This window comes from Schistocerca gregaria, chromosome 6 (genome assembly GCF_023897955.1).
Source record: "Schistocerca gregaria isolate iqSchGreg1 chromosome 6, iqSchGreg1.2, whole genome shotgun sequence".
NCBI lineage: Eukaryota > Metazoa > Arthropoda > Insecta > Orthoptera > Acrididae > Schistocerca > Schistocerca gregaria.
This window is the reverse complement of record NC_064925.1, coordinates 564133907-564152145: the sequence shown is the minus strand read 5'-3', so window position 1 is coordinate 564152145 and position 18239 is coordinate 564133907. Positions and strand designations below refer to the sequence as shown.

The window sequence follows — 18239 nt, the reverse complement described above, 5'->3', positions numbered from 1 at the left end:
TGAAACACGAGTCCGTGCCTAGATAACGCAAGCGGAACACACAAAGAATGTATCAACTAACCTGTACAAATGCCTAACGACTGCGCTACAATCTGCTGCATTTACGATTACAGTAACTAAAACTCGAAATTGCACCTCCTATACGAAACTCACACGCAATTTAAATAAGAATCTACGAAGTAAACACTAAAGCGCGATGCTACAAGTGTCAAATACTATAATACGCCCGAAATATATGAATTAAACAATGCAAGTACCCAAAAACACGCAAAGAAATTAATTAAACTATCTAACAAATAAGTAAGCTAGGGTTATACGACTTGCTGCAGCAGCTGCTTATCCAACGGCGGCAGGGAGCACACTTCTGGCTTTATATAAAAAATAGTTAAACTTACTAGCTGTCCCGTTCACCTTCAGTATTTTTTTTTTTTTTTTTCATCATCAATAATTAAATGTCATTTGAGAAATTGGTACACAAATACACATATGGGTATTAGCTTCCAGGAGTACAGTATTTCTGAAAGTGACCTTGTTGCCACCATCATGTGTGTTGATGAATTAATTGGCAACGTGTGTACATAGAACTTTCATCTACACACTCTGTCCCACTCCTGTAGTGGATCCATAACATTTCCCTCTGCAGTTTATACTTTGGAGCAGGTTTGATTCTTTGTCAGGGTTCATGTCCACTCCCAGATGAGCAGTGTGCTTGTACACTGTCACATAATCACTTTTGTATGTGTGTATTACTGTGTGAAAGATAGTGTAAAAAGAAATCAGTTATGTGGAGCAATGATCAGGAGAATTTCAGATAGATGTAGAAATGACATGATGAATATAGACACAATTATTTATTGAAGAGGCAGAAGAGAAGAAAAATATATTTTCTGGAACCTACTGTTCTCCAGTCTATGAATTATTATGATAAGGATAATTAACACAATGAAGTTACAATCTATTGTTTGAAGTTTTTGTTAAAATTTATTTCAAGACCTAGCTTTCACATTAGTCATAAAGTGATATTATGAGACAATTTAGAATTATCTTATTTGTTGAGGTATTAATCAATGACTGTGTTTTGCAACTGATGTGTCTCAGATGGATGTTACAAGTTTTACAAACATGTTTCAGAATGCAAAACATTCAGAAGTGTGTCTTTGTGGTGTATTCACACATTTACATTATTTTCTTGAAATGAAATTACCACAAAAATCAAAATAGTAAAGCCTACTGAATAAATAAAACAAATATGAAATTTTTTTAGACATTGTGCCTTTTATCAATGAACTTTCAAACCTAAAAGAAGGAAGACAACAATTCAGCTGCAGATGAATGAGTGGTAGTGATAGCATCTGCTTCCCCATCTCCTTCCTCATAACACTATTTTCTACTGCCTCCTCTCCACTCTCCAACCTGCTGTCATTGATGTCTCTCCCAAACACCCATCCCTTAGAGCAATCTCTCACAATCAGATAACATTTCAGCAGCTGTAGAGGTGGTAAGTGTAGGTTCAAATACTTCCCTATTGATATAACTTCATTGAATGAACATAACTTTAATATACACTGTCTGATGCAAAGTAATCAGACACCTCCTTTGTAATGAAGTATTTTTCAGTAGATGTTATGAGAGGTGGACCTGCTACTATAAAAGGACTCTGGGAATATTGTGTTGTCAGTAGAGAAGTGGTAACAGCAGAAAGAATAGGTAAGGAGTGCTCAATGATTTTGAATGTAGACTAATTATTGGATGTCACCTGAGTAACACATCCGCAAGGAAAATTTCAACTCTTCTAAAGCTGTGCAAGTTGACTGTTGGTGATGTGTGTAATGTGGAAATGGGGAGGAACAACATCTAAACCAAGAGTAGGCAAATGACATGTGCTGACAGAGAGCAACTGTCAAGCATTGCAGAGAGTGGTTGTGAAGTCACATGAAATCAGAAGATGGAACCACTTGTGAGTTCCAAAGTGCTACCACTAAAACAGCTACCACAATGACTGTGCATAGGGAGTTAGAAAAGGATGCAATAATCAAGAAGCTCCTCATAAGCTACACATTTCTGAAGTCAGTGCTAAGTAAAACTTGAGGTGATATAAAACACAACACCACTGGACACTGGATGACTGGACATGAGTGATTTGGACTGATGAACCACACTGTAACCTGTGAAAATTGGTGTGGAATGATTTGGATTTGGTGATTGCATGAAGAACACCTGCTTTCACATGTAGTGCCAGTAGTGGTGGAGAATGCAATGTTATGGCATCGGGATGTTTCTCTTGTTTATGGCATGGTCCCTTTATTGTGCTTAATAAATTGCAAAATCCAGAGGACATGAACACACATTGTATACTGGGTATGGTAGAGGAACAATTTGGAGATGATGACTATTTGAATCACCACGACAGTGCACCATGTCATTAAGCAGCATCTATGAGGCAGTGATTTGAGGACAGTAACATTCCTGAAATAGACTTCTCTGCCCAGAGTCCTACACCACCCAATGGAATGCCTCTGGGATGAGTTAGAATGTTGGCTTTGCTTTGGACCTCAGCATACATCACTATCTTTTCTGGTTTCATGTGGTTACACCCCATGTTAATGACCACTAATAGGTATCTGGACCCTTTTGATCAGATAGTGTATAATACATTAAACCACAATTACATAAAATAAGGGAATGGCAACCACTTACCCATAGAGGATTAATGCATGATACAGAAACACGTAATAGAAAACAATCTTGCTGCTCCAGCGAATGTGATCGTTTGAGTGTCTGTGTGGTTGTGTGTGTGTGTGTGTGTGTGTGTGTATTCCTATTAGAAAAAATCTTATGGAGCTAAAATGTTAAAAAAAGTGATGCTTATTGATTAAAAGTTTAGTGGCTCATATTACAGGCAACAGAAATTGTTGGACAAAGTTTAGTGGCTCATATTACATTCAACAGAAATTGCTGCACATCTTTCCTTACACAAGTAAATATTTATTTTATTTTATTTTCTGGCTACATAGGTTCAACCTTTCACCTCTTCATACATCCTTTTAATTTATGTTTACCTACAACATTGCCTTTATCCTCCATTCTGTACCTCTATGATGTTGCCATTGTCATCTGCTTCGATCTGTATTACAGTATTAGTCAGCCTGATAACGTACTGTTGATTGTGTAATCAAGAGTGTGTGTATGCTTCTTCTTTTCCAAGCCTTACCATGAAACAGGTCATTGCCTCATTCACATACATTCTCTCTTCCGAATGGCTGGCCCGTGCTTATCTCTAGGCTGCTAAATTCTAAGTACTGCCAATAGACACTTACAAAATGAAGAAACCTAAAATAGCCCTCAGAACTGTTAGTACCTTCCCAAGGGAGGACAAAGATAGAGATTTGGGAAGCATAGAAAGGAGGGCCATGTAACACATAATCCCAGATTTAGAGGGATCTCATTGTTGTTAGAATGAAAAAAGACAAAGGTGGAGAATGAGACATCAGGATGAGTAGGAGTTCAAAGGCAGTGCATTGTTATGCACTGTGCTGCAGTCAACACATTGATACAATAGTAGAATAAGAGGTAAAGAGGGGATAGGGGTTAGAGAAATGAGAATTTCAATGAATAGTGCGACTGAAAAAAAAAGAGGTAAGGAAACACGAAGATAAAAACTATTTAGTAAATGAGTAAAGAAATATTACTGGAAAATTTTTAAAGAAAAAAAGAGGGAATATCTTAATGTAAGCCAAGACCAGTAAAGTGATGACATACAAGAACAAGTTGGATAGCGACTTCCAATTCTCAGGGTTCAAGGAAACTAGTAGTGTGGAGAAGGTTGCAAATGCTTAGTGTTCTGTAGCAGGCTCTTAGGGCCCTTGAATCAGGCTGTACGGCATGTTCAGCACCTGTGTAGCCACAAGGCAGACAGTTCTTCTGTAGTCATTCACGGCACTTAGGCAATTTAGTTCTTCCTGTATAGAAAACTATGCAGTGAGCAAAATGCTTTGTTGTTGCCTTTGATGATTTAGAATTTACCTGTGGTAGGGAAGTAGTAGGTGATAGTGGGTAGGTTTATAGGGAAAATTTTACAATGGGAACATTTGCAGGGGTAGGAACATTAGGGTAGGTCTAATGATCTGGAAATGTCATTTGATTAATATTTTTAAAAAGACGTATGGAGGACACATTGGATGCACCAGAACATAACAATGACTTGGGTATGCTAAGAAATTTATGTACATGATGGGTACCTTTTTTTATGATAGTGTTAGTGAACCACATTCATCATGCTCAAAATAGTATTAAAGTTGCTGCAAAAGAGTTCAAACTGTTTTTGTTCATGTGGGTGAAAATCAAATTGATACCAAAATTTGTCAAGAAAAGTCACAGAAGTTGCAGCATTTAGAGATGTGTTGCAATCCACAAATGAAGATGTGAGATTTTATAGATCTTGAATAAATGGTACTCTTCTCTGTATTTATCAAATTTATTTGAATATGTTACATATCAGAGTTTTTGTAAATATTTATAATGTTTTGTGTACTCCTGTTCCAGCCAAATGTTACTGTGCAACAGTGTGAAACAAACAACCCAAACCATAGGCATCCAGAATGTGATCCTGTATGTATTCTGAATGTTTAACATACTGAATTCATTGCAGTTCCTAGTTTTTGGTGCAAAATATCACTTACATTTTGTTTCTTTTCACAGGAGGCTGTTGGTCTATCATGTAGGATATTTAATGTCACCCCTGGAAATTATTGTATAAGAGTAAGTTACATATTATTTTTCATGTAAATATTATTTCATCTATTACCAGCTTTTATGATATTTTCGTGTACTAACTCATTCCATTCCATGGAAATTTGGTCTTCAATTTGGTCTAATGGTGCTAGATGCATAAAATAACAATAAGAGTATCCTGTTTGGGTTATCTATCTCCAATAACCATTGCAGACATGGTCATCTAAGGCACATTGTGTAAATAAAATTGCAGTACCATACTTACAAGAGTATCATTTTTCATTTAGCTAATATTTCATGAGTAACTGGCCATTGTCATTGTCCTTATTTTGCTTTCTTGATAACAGTTTTATTTTAATCTAAGAATAACATACGAGGTTAAAAAATATCTTCTTATACCAAGTGGCATAATTTCTTATTATTATTATTATTATTATTGTTATTATTATTTCCCTTAACTCTTCATGTGGAGCATAAGGCTGCAACAAAGGATCATCATCTTGTTCTGTCTTCTGCTAGTATCTTCATTTCTTCCCATCCTATTCCTTGCTGCTGGCCTTCTGCTTGAACTGACCATGCCCTTGTCATTTTGGACCTGCCTCGTCCCCGTCGTCCATGCCGGATCCAGTCAAGTGCTTCTCTCGCAATATGTTCATTTGGTCTTCTGAGAGTATGTCCTAACCATCTCCACTTCTTGCTTCTAATTTGCAGCTCAATTGGCTTCTGGTTTGTTCTTTCCCAAAGAGTTTCCTTATAGACAACATTTGGCCACCGTATCCCCAGGATGTTCCTCGGGCATGTGTTGTTGAATGTCTGCAGCTTGTGGATTAGCTGTTTTGTCACTTTCCATGTTTCACATCCATAAAGGAGCACAGATTTTACATTACTTTCAAATATCTGCAATTTGGTCCTCAGTGATATTCCCTTAGTTCTCCAGATAGAGCGTAGAGTTGTAAAATCTCCTGTTGCTTTGTTGATGTGGCTGTTAATTTCCGCTGTTGCACCACCATATGCTGTAATCATGCTTCCAAGGTAGCAAAACTTATCCGCCTTTTCAATTATCTGGCTCCCAAGCTTAAGCTCTGCAGTGCTGTTATCATTTGCCCTCATGCCTCTAGTTTTTTGGGTGTTAATTTTCAAGTCAGCTTCCTTCACTGCAGATTTCAGATCTTCTAGCTTCTCTTTCATGTCGTGCCCCATTGCTCCATTTTATTCCTCTCACCTCATGTATTGCTTCCACCATTACAAGATTAAGTACTATGTTAAAAAGTATTGGTGAGGGCATGCAGCCTTGCTTAACTCCTGTTTCCACTGCTTTTGCATCTGAAAGCAGACCTTGATGTTGAATCTGGCATGTGTAGTTTTCATTTGACGAGAGCTATTATTTTCTTGGGGATTCCAAAAGTTCGTAGTGAACTCCAAATTTTTGCTCTAGTTATACTGTCAAATGCCTTTTCAGAGTCTACAGAGGGTCTAATTTCTTAGGTATACAAAATTGCTTTGTGATGTAACTTTTTTTTTGCGATACCATCAGTGCCATTATTCACAGAATTATGAAAGGGTTTTTCTCAGACAAAAATATTTCTGTTTTATGTGTTCAAATATAAATGGAATACAGTGACCATTATATCATTCACACTCATGGTGATAACATTACTTAATATGACACAGAAAAGCCACATTGAAATACAAACAGTGGAGTAAATAAATGTTAACAACTTGGCCTGCATATTGGACACATTTGGAAGTCAATAACCAATAAGAGCTTGTACTATGCTAAACTGATTCTATAAAATTTTTAAATTTGCTATCAAATAAGAATATTCTTCTTTGAGAAACTGTCTTATAAAACTGTTGTTATACCATAATTTTAGTGTCTGTGTTTGGTAACATGATAATTCATTTATTTAGGCTGAGGTTCTGAATGATGATCGATGTGACAGCAGTTCAGTATGGACACAAAAGAGCCACAGCTGTGTCTGGATCTACAATCTAGGTAATTATTTTAATTTCAGTGAATATAGTACATTTATGTTATCACATTCCATTTCATACCTTCCAGCATCCAGAGACATTTCTGCAGCCAAAGAAACCATGAATTTTGTTGCATGAAACCAACATTTTTGCATCTAATTTGTCTCTTATTGATAAACCTCATGATTACTTGTCCTCTCATATGTCAGTGTTCGAATATAGTTAACCTGAATGTCTTAATCATCTTTAATATCACCTAATAGCTCTCGTGAGGCAATACACTTGCTCACTTGATGATTATTTTAACGATGATGTCTTTTGCTTTTTCCAATGTCTTGAAATCTACCTAACATTTATTTTCGGCAACTTATCAAGCCCCCATTAAGTTACCTTAGTAGATACGCAACTCCTCAACTGTTGTGGGTATATATGTTTTTGCTGATGTCACTTGGTCTAGAGATACAGTTGTATGATTTCATTTTAGGTCTGAAGTTATACTTTGTTTTGGATATTAAGGAAAAGTTTATGAATATTTGTTTTTTTCTATTTCCTTCCAACATAAATAAAAACATATACCTGCATAATGCTGTGGGATGAATACCAATATGGCTCCCACCAGGTTGTCAACACACAGTTATGGCATGGAAAATGAAAACACAATCCCACTTCAATGTCTTACATGTATTTTAATCTGTCTTTTGACAGACACATAGATACTCTTGCATTTCAGTTGTGAAAGCTTCTTTTGAAACAGTGGCTTGTCACATCATTGTTATGGTACAAGTCAAGCCATCTGTCATGTTATGGTGTGTGTTTTTGTTCAAAAATTATATTTTATACAATTTTAAATTGAGCTGTAGGCCAATTTTAAATAAGTTTCAGTGTTTCATAATAAGAATGGGAATCTCTCACAGACTGCCAGTTCTGTTTATATACAATTTAATTTGACTACATTCCATTATATTTGTTTTGCTTTCATTGGTGTTCATCTTATATTCTCTTTTCAAGACACTGTCCATTCTGTTCAACTGCTCTTCCAGGTCCTTTGCTGTCTCTGACAGAATTACAGTGTCATCAGCAAACGTCAAAATGTATATTTCTTCTGCATGGATTTTAATTCCTACTCCAATTTTTTTCTTTTGTTTCCTTTACTGCTTGCTCAATATACAATTTCAACAACGTTGGGGATAGGCTACATCCTTGTCTCACCCCCTTCTCAACCACTACTCCCCTTTCCCCTCAACTCTCTTAACTGCAATCTGATTTCTATACAGATTATAAATAGTCTTTCACTACCTATATTTTACACCTACCACCTTCAGAATTTGAAAAAATGTATTCCATTCAACACTGTTAAAAGCTTTTTCTAAGTCTACAAATGCTAGAATCTTAGGTTTGCCATTCCTTCTCCTGTCTTCTAAGATAAGTTGTAGGGTCAGTAAACAGTTTTTCCATTCGTTTGTAAAGAATTCGTGTTAATATATTGTATTCATCTTGAACTCTGAGGGTATTTTTCCTGCCTCATACATCTTGCTCAGCAGAGGGAAGAGTTTTACCGTGGCTGGCTCATCCAAGGCTATCAGTAGTTCTAATGGAATGTTGTCTACTCCTGGGGCCTAGTTTCAACTTAGGTCCTTAAAATAAGTGCTCTGTCAAATTCTTCACACAGTATCATATCTCCCATTTCATCTTCATCTACATCCTCTTCCATGTTCATAATACTGCCCTCAAGTATATCACCGTTGTATAGACCCTATATATACTCCTTCCACCTTTCTGCTTTACATTCTTTTCTCTTAGGATTGATTTTCCACCTGAGCTCTTGATATTCATACAGGTGGTTCTCTTTTCTCCCAAGGTCCCTTTAATTTTCTTGTTGGCAGTATCTATCTTACCCCTAGTGATATATACCTCTACATTCTTACATTTGTCCTCTAGCCACCCCTGCTTAGCCATTTTGCACTTCCTGTCAACTTCATTTTTGTGACATTTGTATCCATTTTCGCCTGTTTCATTTATGGCATTGTTTATATTTTCTAACAAAGAGATAGAAGGGCTGGCCAGTACTTACCTCAGCTCAGTACAGCCGATAGAAACACAAAAAACAACCGAAAATTTAAGTTCCTAGCTTTTGGAATAAATGTTCCTTCCATCAGCTCAGTACAGCCAATAGAAACACAAAAAACAACTGAAAATTTAAGTTCCTAGCTTTTGGAATAAATGTTCCTTCATCAGGGAGGATGAAGGAACATTTATTCCAAAACCTAGGAACTTAAATTTTCGGGTTTTTTTTTTTTTTTTTTTTTTTTTTTTTTTTTTTTTTTTTTTTTTTTTTCTATCGGCTATACTGAGCTGAGGTAAGTACTGGCCAGCCCCTCTATCTCTTTGTTAGTAATTGTTTCACATCTTTATATGAGATTTTCCATTAATTAATTGTTTATATTTTCTTCTTTCATCAATTAAATTCAATATCTCTTCTGTCACCCAAGGATTTCTACTAGCCCTAGAATATTTACCTACTTGATCATCTACTGCCTTCATTCTTCCATCTCTCAAAGCTACCCATTCTTTCTACTGTATTTCTTTCCCCTATATTCGTCAGTCATTTCCTAATGCTCTCTCTGAAACTCTTTATAACCTGTGATTCTTTCAGTTTATCCAGGTCCTACATCTCTAAAATAACCAACAAATTGTAGTCAGGGTTCACATTTGCCCCTGGAAAGTCTTATCTGAAGTCTTCTAACATCTCCAGGGCTCTTTCACATATAAAATCATCTTTCATGATTCGTAAACCAAGTGTTAGCTATGATTAAGTTATGCACTGTGCAAAATTCTACCATGTGGCTTTCTCTTTCATTCCTTACTCCCATTCCATATTCACCTATTACTTTCCTTCTCTTCCTTTTCCTACAATCAAATTCCAGTCCTCCTCAACTATTTGAATAATTTCTTTTCTTACATCATTCACTTCTTCACTCTCTTCATCATCTGTGGAGCTTGTAGTACTGTGGTAGGCATGGGCTTCATGTCTATCTTGGCTATAATAATGCATTCACTATGCTGTTCATTGTAGCTTATCTTCATTCCGGTTTTCTAATCATTAGTGAGCCTGCTCTTGCATTACTGTTGTTTGATTTTTTATTTATAATCCTGTATTCACCTGACCAGAAGTCTTGTTCCTCCTGCCACTGAACTTCACTAATTCCCACTATATGTAACTTTAACCTAGCCATTTCCCTTTTTAAATTTTCTAACCTACCTGCCTGATTAAGCGATCTGACATTCCAGCTTCTGATCTGTAGAACGCCAGTTTTGTTTCTCCTGATAACGACATCTTCCTGAGTAGTCCCCACCCAGAGAACCAAATGGGGGACTATTTTTCCTCCAGAATATTTTACCCTAGGGGATTTAACCATACAATAAAGCTGCATGCCCTCAAGAAAAATTACAGCCGTAGTTTCCCCTTGCTTTCAGCCATTCTCAGTACCAGCACAGCAAGGCCGTTTTGATTGATGTTACAAGGCCAGATCAGCTAATCATTCAGACTGTTGCCCCTACAGCTGCTGAAAAGGTTGCTGCCCATCTTCAAGAACGTTTGTCTGGCCTCTCAACAGATACCCCTCTATTGTAGTTGCACCTACGGCATGGCTATCTGTATCACTGAGGCATGCAAGCCTCCCCACCAACAGCAAGGCCCATGGGTCATGGAGGGGCAAAAAACATTTAGCTCATCAAAAATTTCACCTTCCCACAGTCTGGCAGTACTGCACATTAGGCTGAAGGGATGGCATCAAATGATTAAGTTATCAATAATAAAATTTTGTACATTTGTTTAAATAAAAAAACTAAAAAAATTAAGCATATCACTCCTTAGAGCACCTTAACAAAATATCTTTTGAGTCTAGAACTCTATTAAACAGATAGCTTAAAACATTAAATAATACCAAGAGATGACTTGTAACAGCAATAAGATTAACACATCAACAACCATAAAACAAAGCTCCGAAAGCCATTTTGTAAGAACAAAATTTTAAAATAGAGGTTCATAATGACTGCAAAAATTGCCATTTGTGCAGATTTGTTACTATCTAACAAACTACAACAGTTTCCAGCAAACTAAAACAATTCAATGACTCTGGCCAAATGATGGCAGAATTAGCAAAACACCAGCTTACAATACCTGATCAAAGCACAATAACATACTACGTTCAAAACGTCAAAAATCACAGCCACAGCTTCACGCTCAACACCAGTGAGCTATAGATTCCTCAATGACAAGTGTGGACTCTGCCCAATAGGACTCGTGGGTGGTTCCATTACTGTCAGCTATCATGTTATGCACGCCCTATTCAAAAACCCAGAAACTTAGCTCACAGTATAATACGGGCCTCCACTGAGAGATGTGAGATACCACTGTTTCTGCCAGAGGGAACATACCGCATCTCTGCCCAGCAACTCATCGAACCAAAGTGGTGCCAACCTTATTACCAAAACCAAAATCATGCACCCTTGACATAATGACTTGCATGTATATTAAATCACTAATATTCCTTTAAATAGAATATTTCCAGTTTAATTAACTATACTATTGCCATAAGTAATCAAGAAATTAAACAGTGAATTATAAAGTTTTATGAATTCCTGGTTGAATAAGAAATTGGATATTTCAAGTTGGTACTGTATATCCAAAAAGGGAAAAATACTATTGGCATTAAGATTGCTAAAACAACAAGTAGGATAGTCCCACCTAGCTGTGTTACACAACTCTATAAATTGGGGGTGTGCTCAAACACCTGGTTCAGTTGCTATTTTATGCCAGCAGGAGCATTTCAGTCAGAGACAAAATTTTAGGAAATAATTTTGTATATTGACTGTGACCTCTCAGCCCATAAGCTTTAACTGAAGTAAAGACTAAATGTGAAAGCTTACATTGTAGGGATGGTGTATTATTAAGTGTATTGACTATTGCATTTGATTTGTGGAGCACAAATCTGGAGTAGAGGCAAGGTAAATTATGTTTACCACTGTTTTGATTAAGCAATATTAATTAAAACAATACCTTTTGGTATATAACTAGTTATCTAATAGAGGTATTTTGACTTACTTCTTATGCTGTGACAGCTCAAGTGCTCCAAACTCTTTTCAAAGGTGTCAAAAAATTATTGAGCAGTGCTCTCCTTTCAGGTAACTGTTCCCCACAAAACCTATTATTTCACTGAGAATAAGTGATGTTTTTGACACCAAATGTAAATTGTCAGTGTCAATAAACTCATCCAACAGCTGTGTAAATTAAGATGTTATTTTATTTTATTTTAAAGGCTACCAGTTTCAGTATTTCACTATACCATCTTCAGGCCCCATATGATCTCCCCAAATAACCGAAAATGACATATAGTGCCATAAATCCCTGGAAAACATGAATTCAGTCAATTCACGAGTGCTTCATTCAAAGCCTTGATAGTAACTCTGAAGATGGCATAGTGAAATGCTGAAATGAAAAGCCTTCAAAATAAAATAAAATAACTTCTTAAGTTACACAACTGTTGGAGAAGTTAATTGACATTGACATTTACTTAACCAGCCAATGTCCCCTGTCCATGATGTACCAATGGAGACCAAAAGCAAACAGTTGCTGCCAGAGTAAATAAGTGTAAAATCATTGATACAGAAAGAAACAGGAAATTTCAAGCAATTTTTATGTTATTTGGGAAATTAACATCTTCTTTTGATGTGTTCATGCTACTACTGAAATACTTTACATATTAAGTGTTTATTTTCCTCTTGTAGACCAAAATGTGGAGTGAAAATTTAAGATGCCTAAAATTACCATAACATTATGTCAAGTGAATAAACTGATTTAATGTTTGTGGCACACATTATGTGTCAACCTGCCCTTTACACTGACTACTGTACATAATCCCACCTTCAACTGAGGCAACTTCTTTTAATAAAGTGGCTCCTAATGTCACTGTTACAGTGTTAAGCATGCCAGATGTCATAATGACAGCACACCTCTTAATTCACTTATATTATAATACTTTAAAGGTGTGGGGAATAATGCATCACAAAGGTCATCTGAATGGTACAGAGGTTGGTAGATGTGATGTACTCATAAAGACAAATAAATAGGATGATTTATTCAAGAGAAAGAGCTTCACAAATTGAACAAGTCAGTAACACATTGGTTCACCTCTGGCACTTATGCAAGCAGTTATCCGGCTTGGCATAGATTTACAGAGTTGTCCTCCTGAGGGATATCGTGCCAAATTCTGTCCAATTGACATGTTAGACCATCAAAATCCTGAGCTGCTTGGAGACCCCTGTCCATAATACTTCAAATCCTCTCAATTGGGGAGAGATCCTCCAGACTTGCTGCCAAGGTAGGGTTTGGTGAGCATGAAGACAAGCAGTAGAAACTCCTGTAGTGTGCAGGTGGCCATTATCTTGCTTAAATGTAAGCCCAGGCTGGCTTGTCATGAAAGTCAACAAAATGGGATGTAGAGTATCAATGACTTACTGCTATTCTGGAAGGGTGTCATGGATGGCAACCACAGGGGTCCTACTGTGAAAATAAATGGTACCCCAGGCCATCTCTCCTGGTTGTTGGGCAGTATGGTGGGCAACAGTCAGGCTGCTATACCACCATTGTCTGAAACGCCTCTGGACATATCTTTGTTGGCCATCGGAGCTCATTTCAAAGTAGTACTCATTGCTTAAAACATTTCTACTCCTGTCAATGAGGTTCAAGGCCCTGCTGACCAGCAAAGACATATCTGGACATACCATGGACAGTGGTGGGATATCAGCCTGTTGCCCACCATACAGCCCAACACTTAAGAGTGATGGCCTAGGGTGCCATTTCCTTTCATAGCAGGACCCCTTGTCATCTTCAGCACTCTAACAACACAGTGGTATGTCGACAATATTCTCCACCCCATTCTGTTGTCCTTTGTAGCAAGCCATCCTTGGCTTACATTTTAACACCATAATACCCACCTGCATATCGTGAGATTTTCTACTGATTGTCTTCATGCTTGTCAAACCCTAGTTTGGCTAGAAATGTTGCCAATCTCACCCACATTGCAAATGTTTGGAGCGTTATGGACAGGGGTACTCCAACCAGCTAGGGATTTTTATCTAACTTACCAAATGGAAAGAATTTGGCATGATATCCCTCAGGAGGTCATTGAACAACTCTTATCAATCAATTCCGAGCCAAATAACTGCTTGTCAGAGGTGGACCAACACATTACTGGCTTGTTCAGTTTGTGAAGGTCTTTATCTTGGATACATCATCCAATTATTCTGAAACTGTAATTATTTGTTTATCTCTACATGTATATCACACCCACAGATTTTCAAGCCATTCACATGATTATTTCTTGATCCATCTCTTTTTCTTTGTGTTACAGTATATATATAAGATGAAGGGAAATTTTCTGTATTGGTCACTGCAGTATAATGGACATGGAAGTCCATTATAAAGAATAGGTTCTGTATGAATGCAAATCATCAATTGAATGGCGTTGACATGACAATAAAAGAGCCAAAAACATAAAATAAAATAAGCAAAAAACTACTAAAATAAAAACTTTATGCAATGCTGCTGTTATGTATATCAATAATAGCATATGACATATGGAACAGGACTCTGCAATCAGTCTTTAGAATAACTTGTATTAAGAGTTATCGCTGATTCAGTATTGCTTTTTTAATTACTGGTAATCTGCATTGATTAAAATAAGGTCATTTGTGAATGAATGGCTTTCTGGATTATGTATTATGATCTGCTGTGACTCATATAACCCATTTGTTCAGGAAGTTGTCTGTAAAAAGTATCACAAAGAAGTAATACACCATTTCTATTAGGGATAGTGTGATCAGTTCTTGGAAGCTATTGCCCACAAAATCTGCTATCTTACTGTAAATAAATAGTTGAAAACAAAGATTCCAAGACTTACAAAGTGGGAAAGCGCTGCTAGACAGGCACAATAAAATAACACACAAACACACACGCAAAATTTCTAGCTTTCGCAACCAACGGTTGCTTCTTCAGGAAAGAGGGAAGGAGAGGGAAAGACGAAAGGATGTGGGTTTTAAGGGAGAGGGTAAGGAGTCATTCCAATCCCGGCAGCAGAAAGACTTACCTCAGGGGGAAAAAAGGATAGGTATATACTCGCACACACACACACACACACACACACACACACACACACACATATCCATCCGCACATACACTTTTTCACTTGTCCATCCATACATATACAATCACAAGCTTGTGTCTGTATATGTATGTATGAACATGTGTGTGTGTGTGTGTGTGTGTGTGTGTGTGTGTGTGTGTGTGTGTGTGCGCGCGCGCGCGCGCGCTCGCATGTATATACCTATCCTTTTTTCCCCCTAAGGTAAGTCTTTCTGCTCCCGGGATTGGAATGACTCCTTACCCTTTCCCTTAAAACCCACATCCTTTCGTCTTTCCCTCTCCTTCCCTCTTTCCTGAAGAAGCAACCGTTGGTTGCGAAAGCTAGAAATTTTGCGTGTGTGTTTGTATGTTATTTTATTGTGCCTGTCTACCGGCGCTTTCCCGCTTGGTAAGTCTTGGAATCTTTGTTTTTAATATATTTTTCCCATGTGGAAGTTTCTTTCTATTTTATTTAAATAAAAAGTTGTTAATAAATGAGAGGAATATTAGGCATACTTTCTAAAAGAGAGAACATAAAAGAAGAGTTGAATCATGTGATGATCATTGATAGATTGGATATTTCAGATGATGTTTGTTTTGTATCACAAAGTGCTTGTTTATGTTACATGAGAACCAACTTTCATTGCATGAGGATTTAGATTATAATGAACAAAGAGCTTTCCATCTTAGTTAGATGTATGCCAAGTGCTTGCAATCAATCATGTTGTTGTTGTGGTCTTCAGTCTGAATGCTGATTTGACGCAACTCTCCATGCTACCCTACCCTTCTCAGAAGAAAGTCACTGTAACTGTGGCTGAAACATTCCTTTTATCAGTGACAGTTATTCACAATGTGTTGCAGTACCATTCCAAGAAAACTTTCATATTAATATTAACTTACACCACTCCTTGTAAGAGTCTTTACCATATGGAGGATGAAATTTTTATTGTTCATTTCTTTCACTTTGCTTTTAATTTCACATTTAACTGTCTCATAACAGAAAATCTGCAAAGAAAGAAAGAAGTTAAGTAGAACACAACACTTCTGTTCATCATTTAAAAAAATAAATAATGCACCCACTGCTTAATAACATCGAAAATGATAAAGTTTCTAACTTTTGACAAAGTCTGATTCTTCATTTATTTACCATAAGACTAGACTGATAGAAATTTTATTTTACAAGAAAGAGAAATGACAGGAATACAGGCATATTTTCTGGTTACAATAGTCAGTGATGAATACAGTTATTAATTTTCTTCCCTGTCAGTCAGTGTCTGTATGTTGCTTTAATGTTATGCAGTATTCTACCAAGTATCACTGTTCTTTTACATGGGTGCTATTATGTGATTGCACATCATATTTCCTTGTGTTAATTGATTACTGCTGTGACTGAATTCTAAAAATGCACCAAACTTTTTCACAGTTGTTTCTCTAGTTGTGATCTGTAAGTCAGAAACTTATATTATCATCATGTTATTAAACACCGTAACACGTGTGCTAAGCTCAGAATATCAAATACTGTAAGAATAAAGCAAAAACAGTTAACAGTAATATACAGTAAGAAACAAACAGAAATATTGAAGGAAATAAAATTTATTTCCCACAGGATAGCAATGGTAGAAATGCTGATACACTGTAATCACTGACCACATAAATTCAATGAGTACTTCCTCACAGTGGCAGCAAACATTGCGCCTATGGCTTACAATTAAAAACTGAACCACCTTGCACAGAATAAACTTTGAAAAACGACTTGGTTTGGCTTATGTAAATGCTTCTCTACAAAGAAAGCAATATATGAATTCACAAACTCAGTTCTACTAGAACGAAACACAAATAAATTAACCTAGTGACATTTACTTTAGCAGACACGGCATGCACCAATAGAACACAGTACTTTTAGAGATACAACCCCTGCAGAGGTTTCAAAATTCATAATGTTTCTAGCAGAGTATTAGAATTGTATACTAACCTGATAGGACTATCTTGAAGTCTTCTTTATAGTCAGTGATTTGGAGCATATTTAATGCTGGTCATTGTCTGAGGCAAATGGCACGCTCATCTAGATGAGAGCACTTCCTGTAAAAAGGCACAGACCAAGGGTCAAGTCTACCTAGCATATAGTTTTAATCTGTCAGGAAGTTTCTTAACAGCATACATTTTGCTGCAGAGTGAAAGATTCAATTTTTAAGTCTGTGGTTTCTCCTTTATTGTATCCTGTACCCCTAATTGAACCTCAAAGCAAATATATTATAAGGAAAAGATAGTCATACCAGATAACAAAATAAAGACAATGTGGGATATAGTGAAGGAGGAGACCAGTAGAACCAGACATGAAGAGGGACAAATAGGTATTAAGAGAAAATGATACATTGGTGACAGGTGTGTATAATGTTGCAGAAATTTTCAACAAACATTTTATAACTGTTACTGAAAATATGGGGTTGTCAGGTTCTGTAGATGCTGCTACGGAATACCTCACACCAGACATTTAAAGTAACTTCCATAAAATGAATTTTACCCTCACTACTCTAGCAGAAATAATGTCCATCATAAAATCTTTAAAATAAAAAACATCTAGTGGGTATGATGAAATATCAACAAAGTTAATTAAAGAATGTGATTCTGAGTTAAGTAGCATATTAAGCTATCTGTGAAACCGGTCATTTATCACTGGAATATTTCCTGATTGGTTGAAATATGCTGAAGTTAAGCCACTGTTTAAGAAGAGAGATAAAGAAATAGCATCAGATTTCCATACAATTTCATTTTGCCAGCATTCTCAAAAATTTTAGAAAAAGTAATGTACAATCGGCTTTATAACCACCTTATCCCAAATAACATACTTTCAACATTGCAGTTCGGATTTCTAAAGGGTTCTGATATTGAGAAGGCTATCTGCACTATCTACAAACTCATGAAGGTAATATCTTAGACCTCTTAGTGACAGACCTGAACTTATCAAATCAGTTAATGCGGAGGAAGACATCAGTGATCATAAGCCTATGTTAGCAACTATGACCATGGTTCTTATAAGGAATGTTAACAAAGGTAGGAAAATATTTTTGCTTAGCCAGAGTGACAGCAGTCTGCACAAAATATTCAGTGCTGATGGTAAAGATGTGAAGCACGAGTGGGAAAAATTTAAAATCATTGTTGAAAATACCTTACGCAAGAATGTTCCGAGAAAGGTCTTATAGGCTGGGCAAGACCCACCATGATTTAATAGCCATGTTAGAAAACTGCTACACAAACAAAGAGAACTTCATCACAGATTCAAGAGAAGTTAAAACCTACCTGACAACTGATAGCTGAACAAAGCAAAAATGAGTGTAAGGAGAGCAATAAGAGA

General features: G+C 36.6%; 1 protein-coding gene across 4 annotated transcripts in view; it reads left to right on the top strand.

Moving 5' to 3' along the window:
• Positions 1-18239, top strand: part of LOC126279018 (uncharacterized) — a 174758-nt gene that overhangs the window by 102585 nt on the left and 53934 nt on the right. For all 4 annotated transcript variants that reach the window (XM_049979409.1, XM_049979410.1, XM_049979408.1 and 1 more), the window contains exons 7-9: positions 4543-4608; positions 4699-4758; positions 6643-6727. In XM_049979409.1, coding sequence (XP_049835366.1) covers positions 4543-4608; positions 4699-4758; positions 6643-6727 — 211 coding nt within the window. The remainder of the gene's footprint in view (positions 1-4542; positions 4609-4698; positions 4759-6642; positions 6728-18239) is intronic.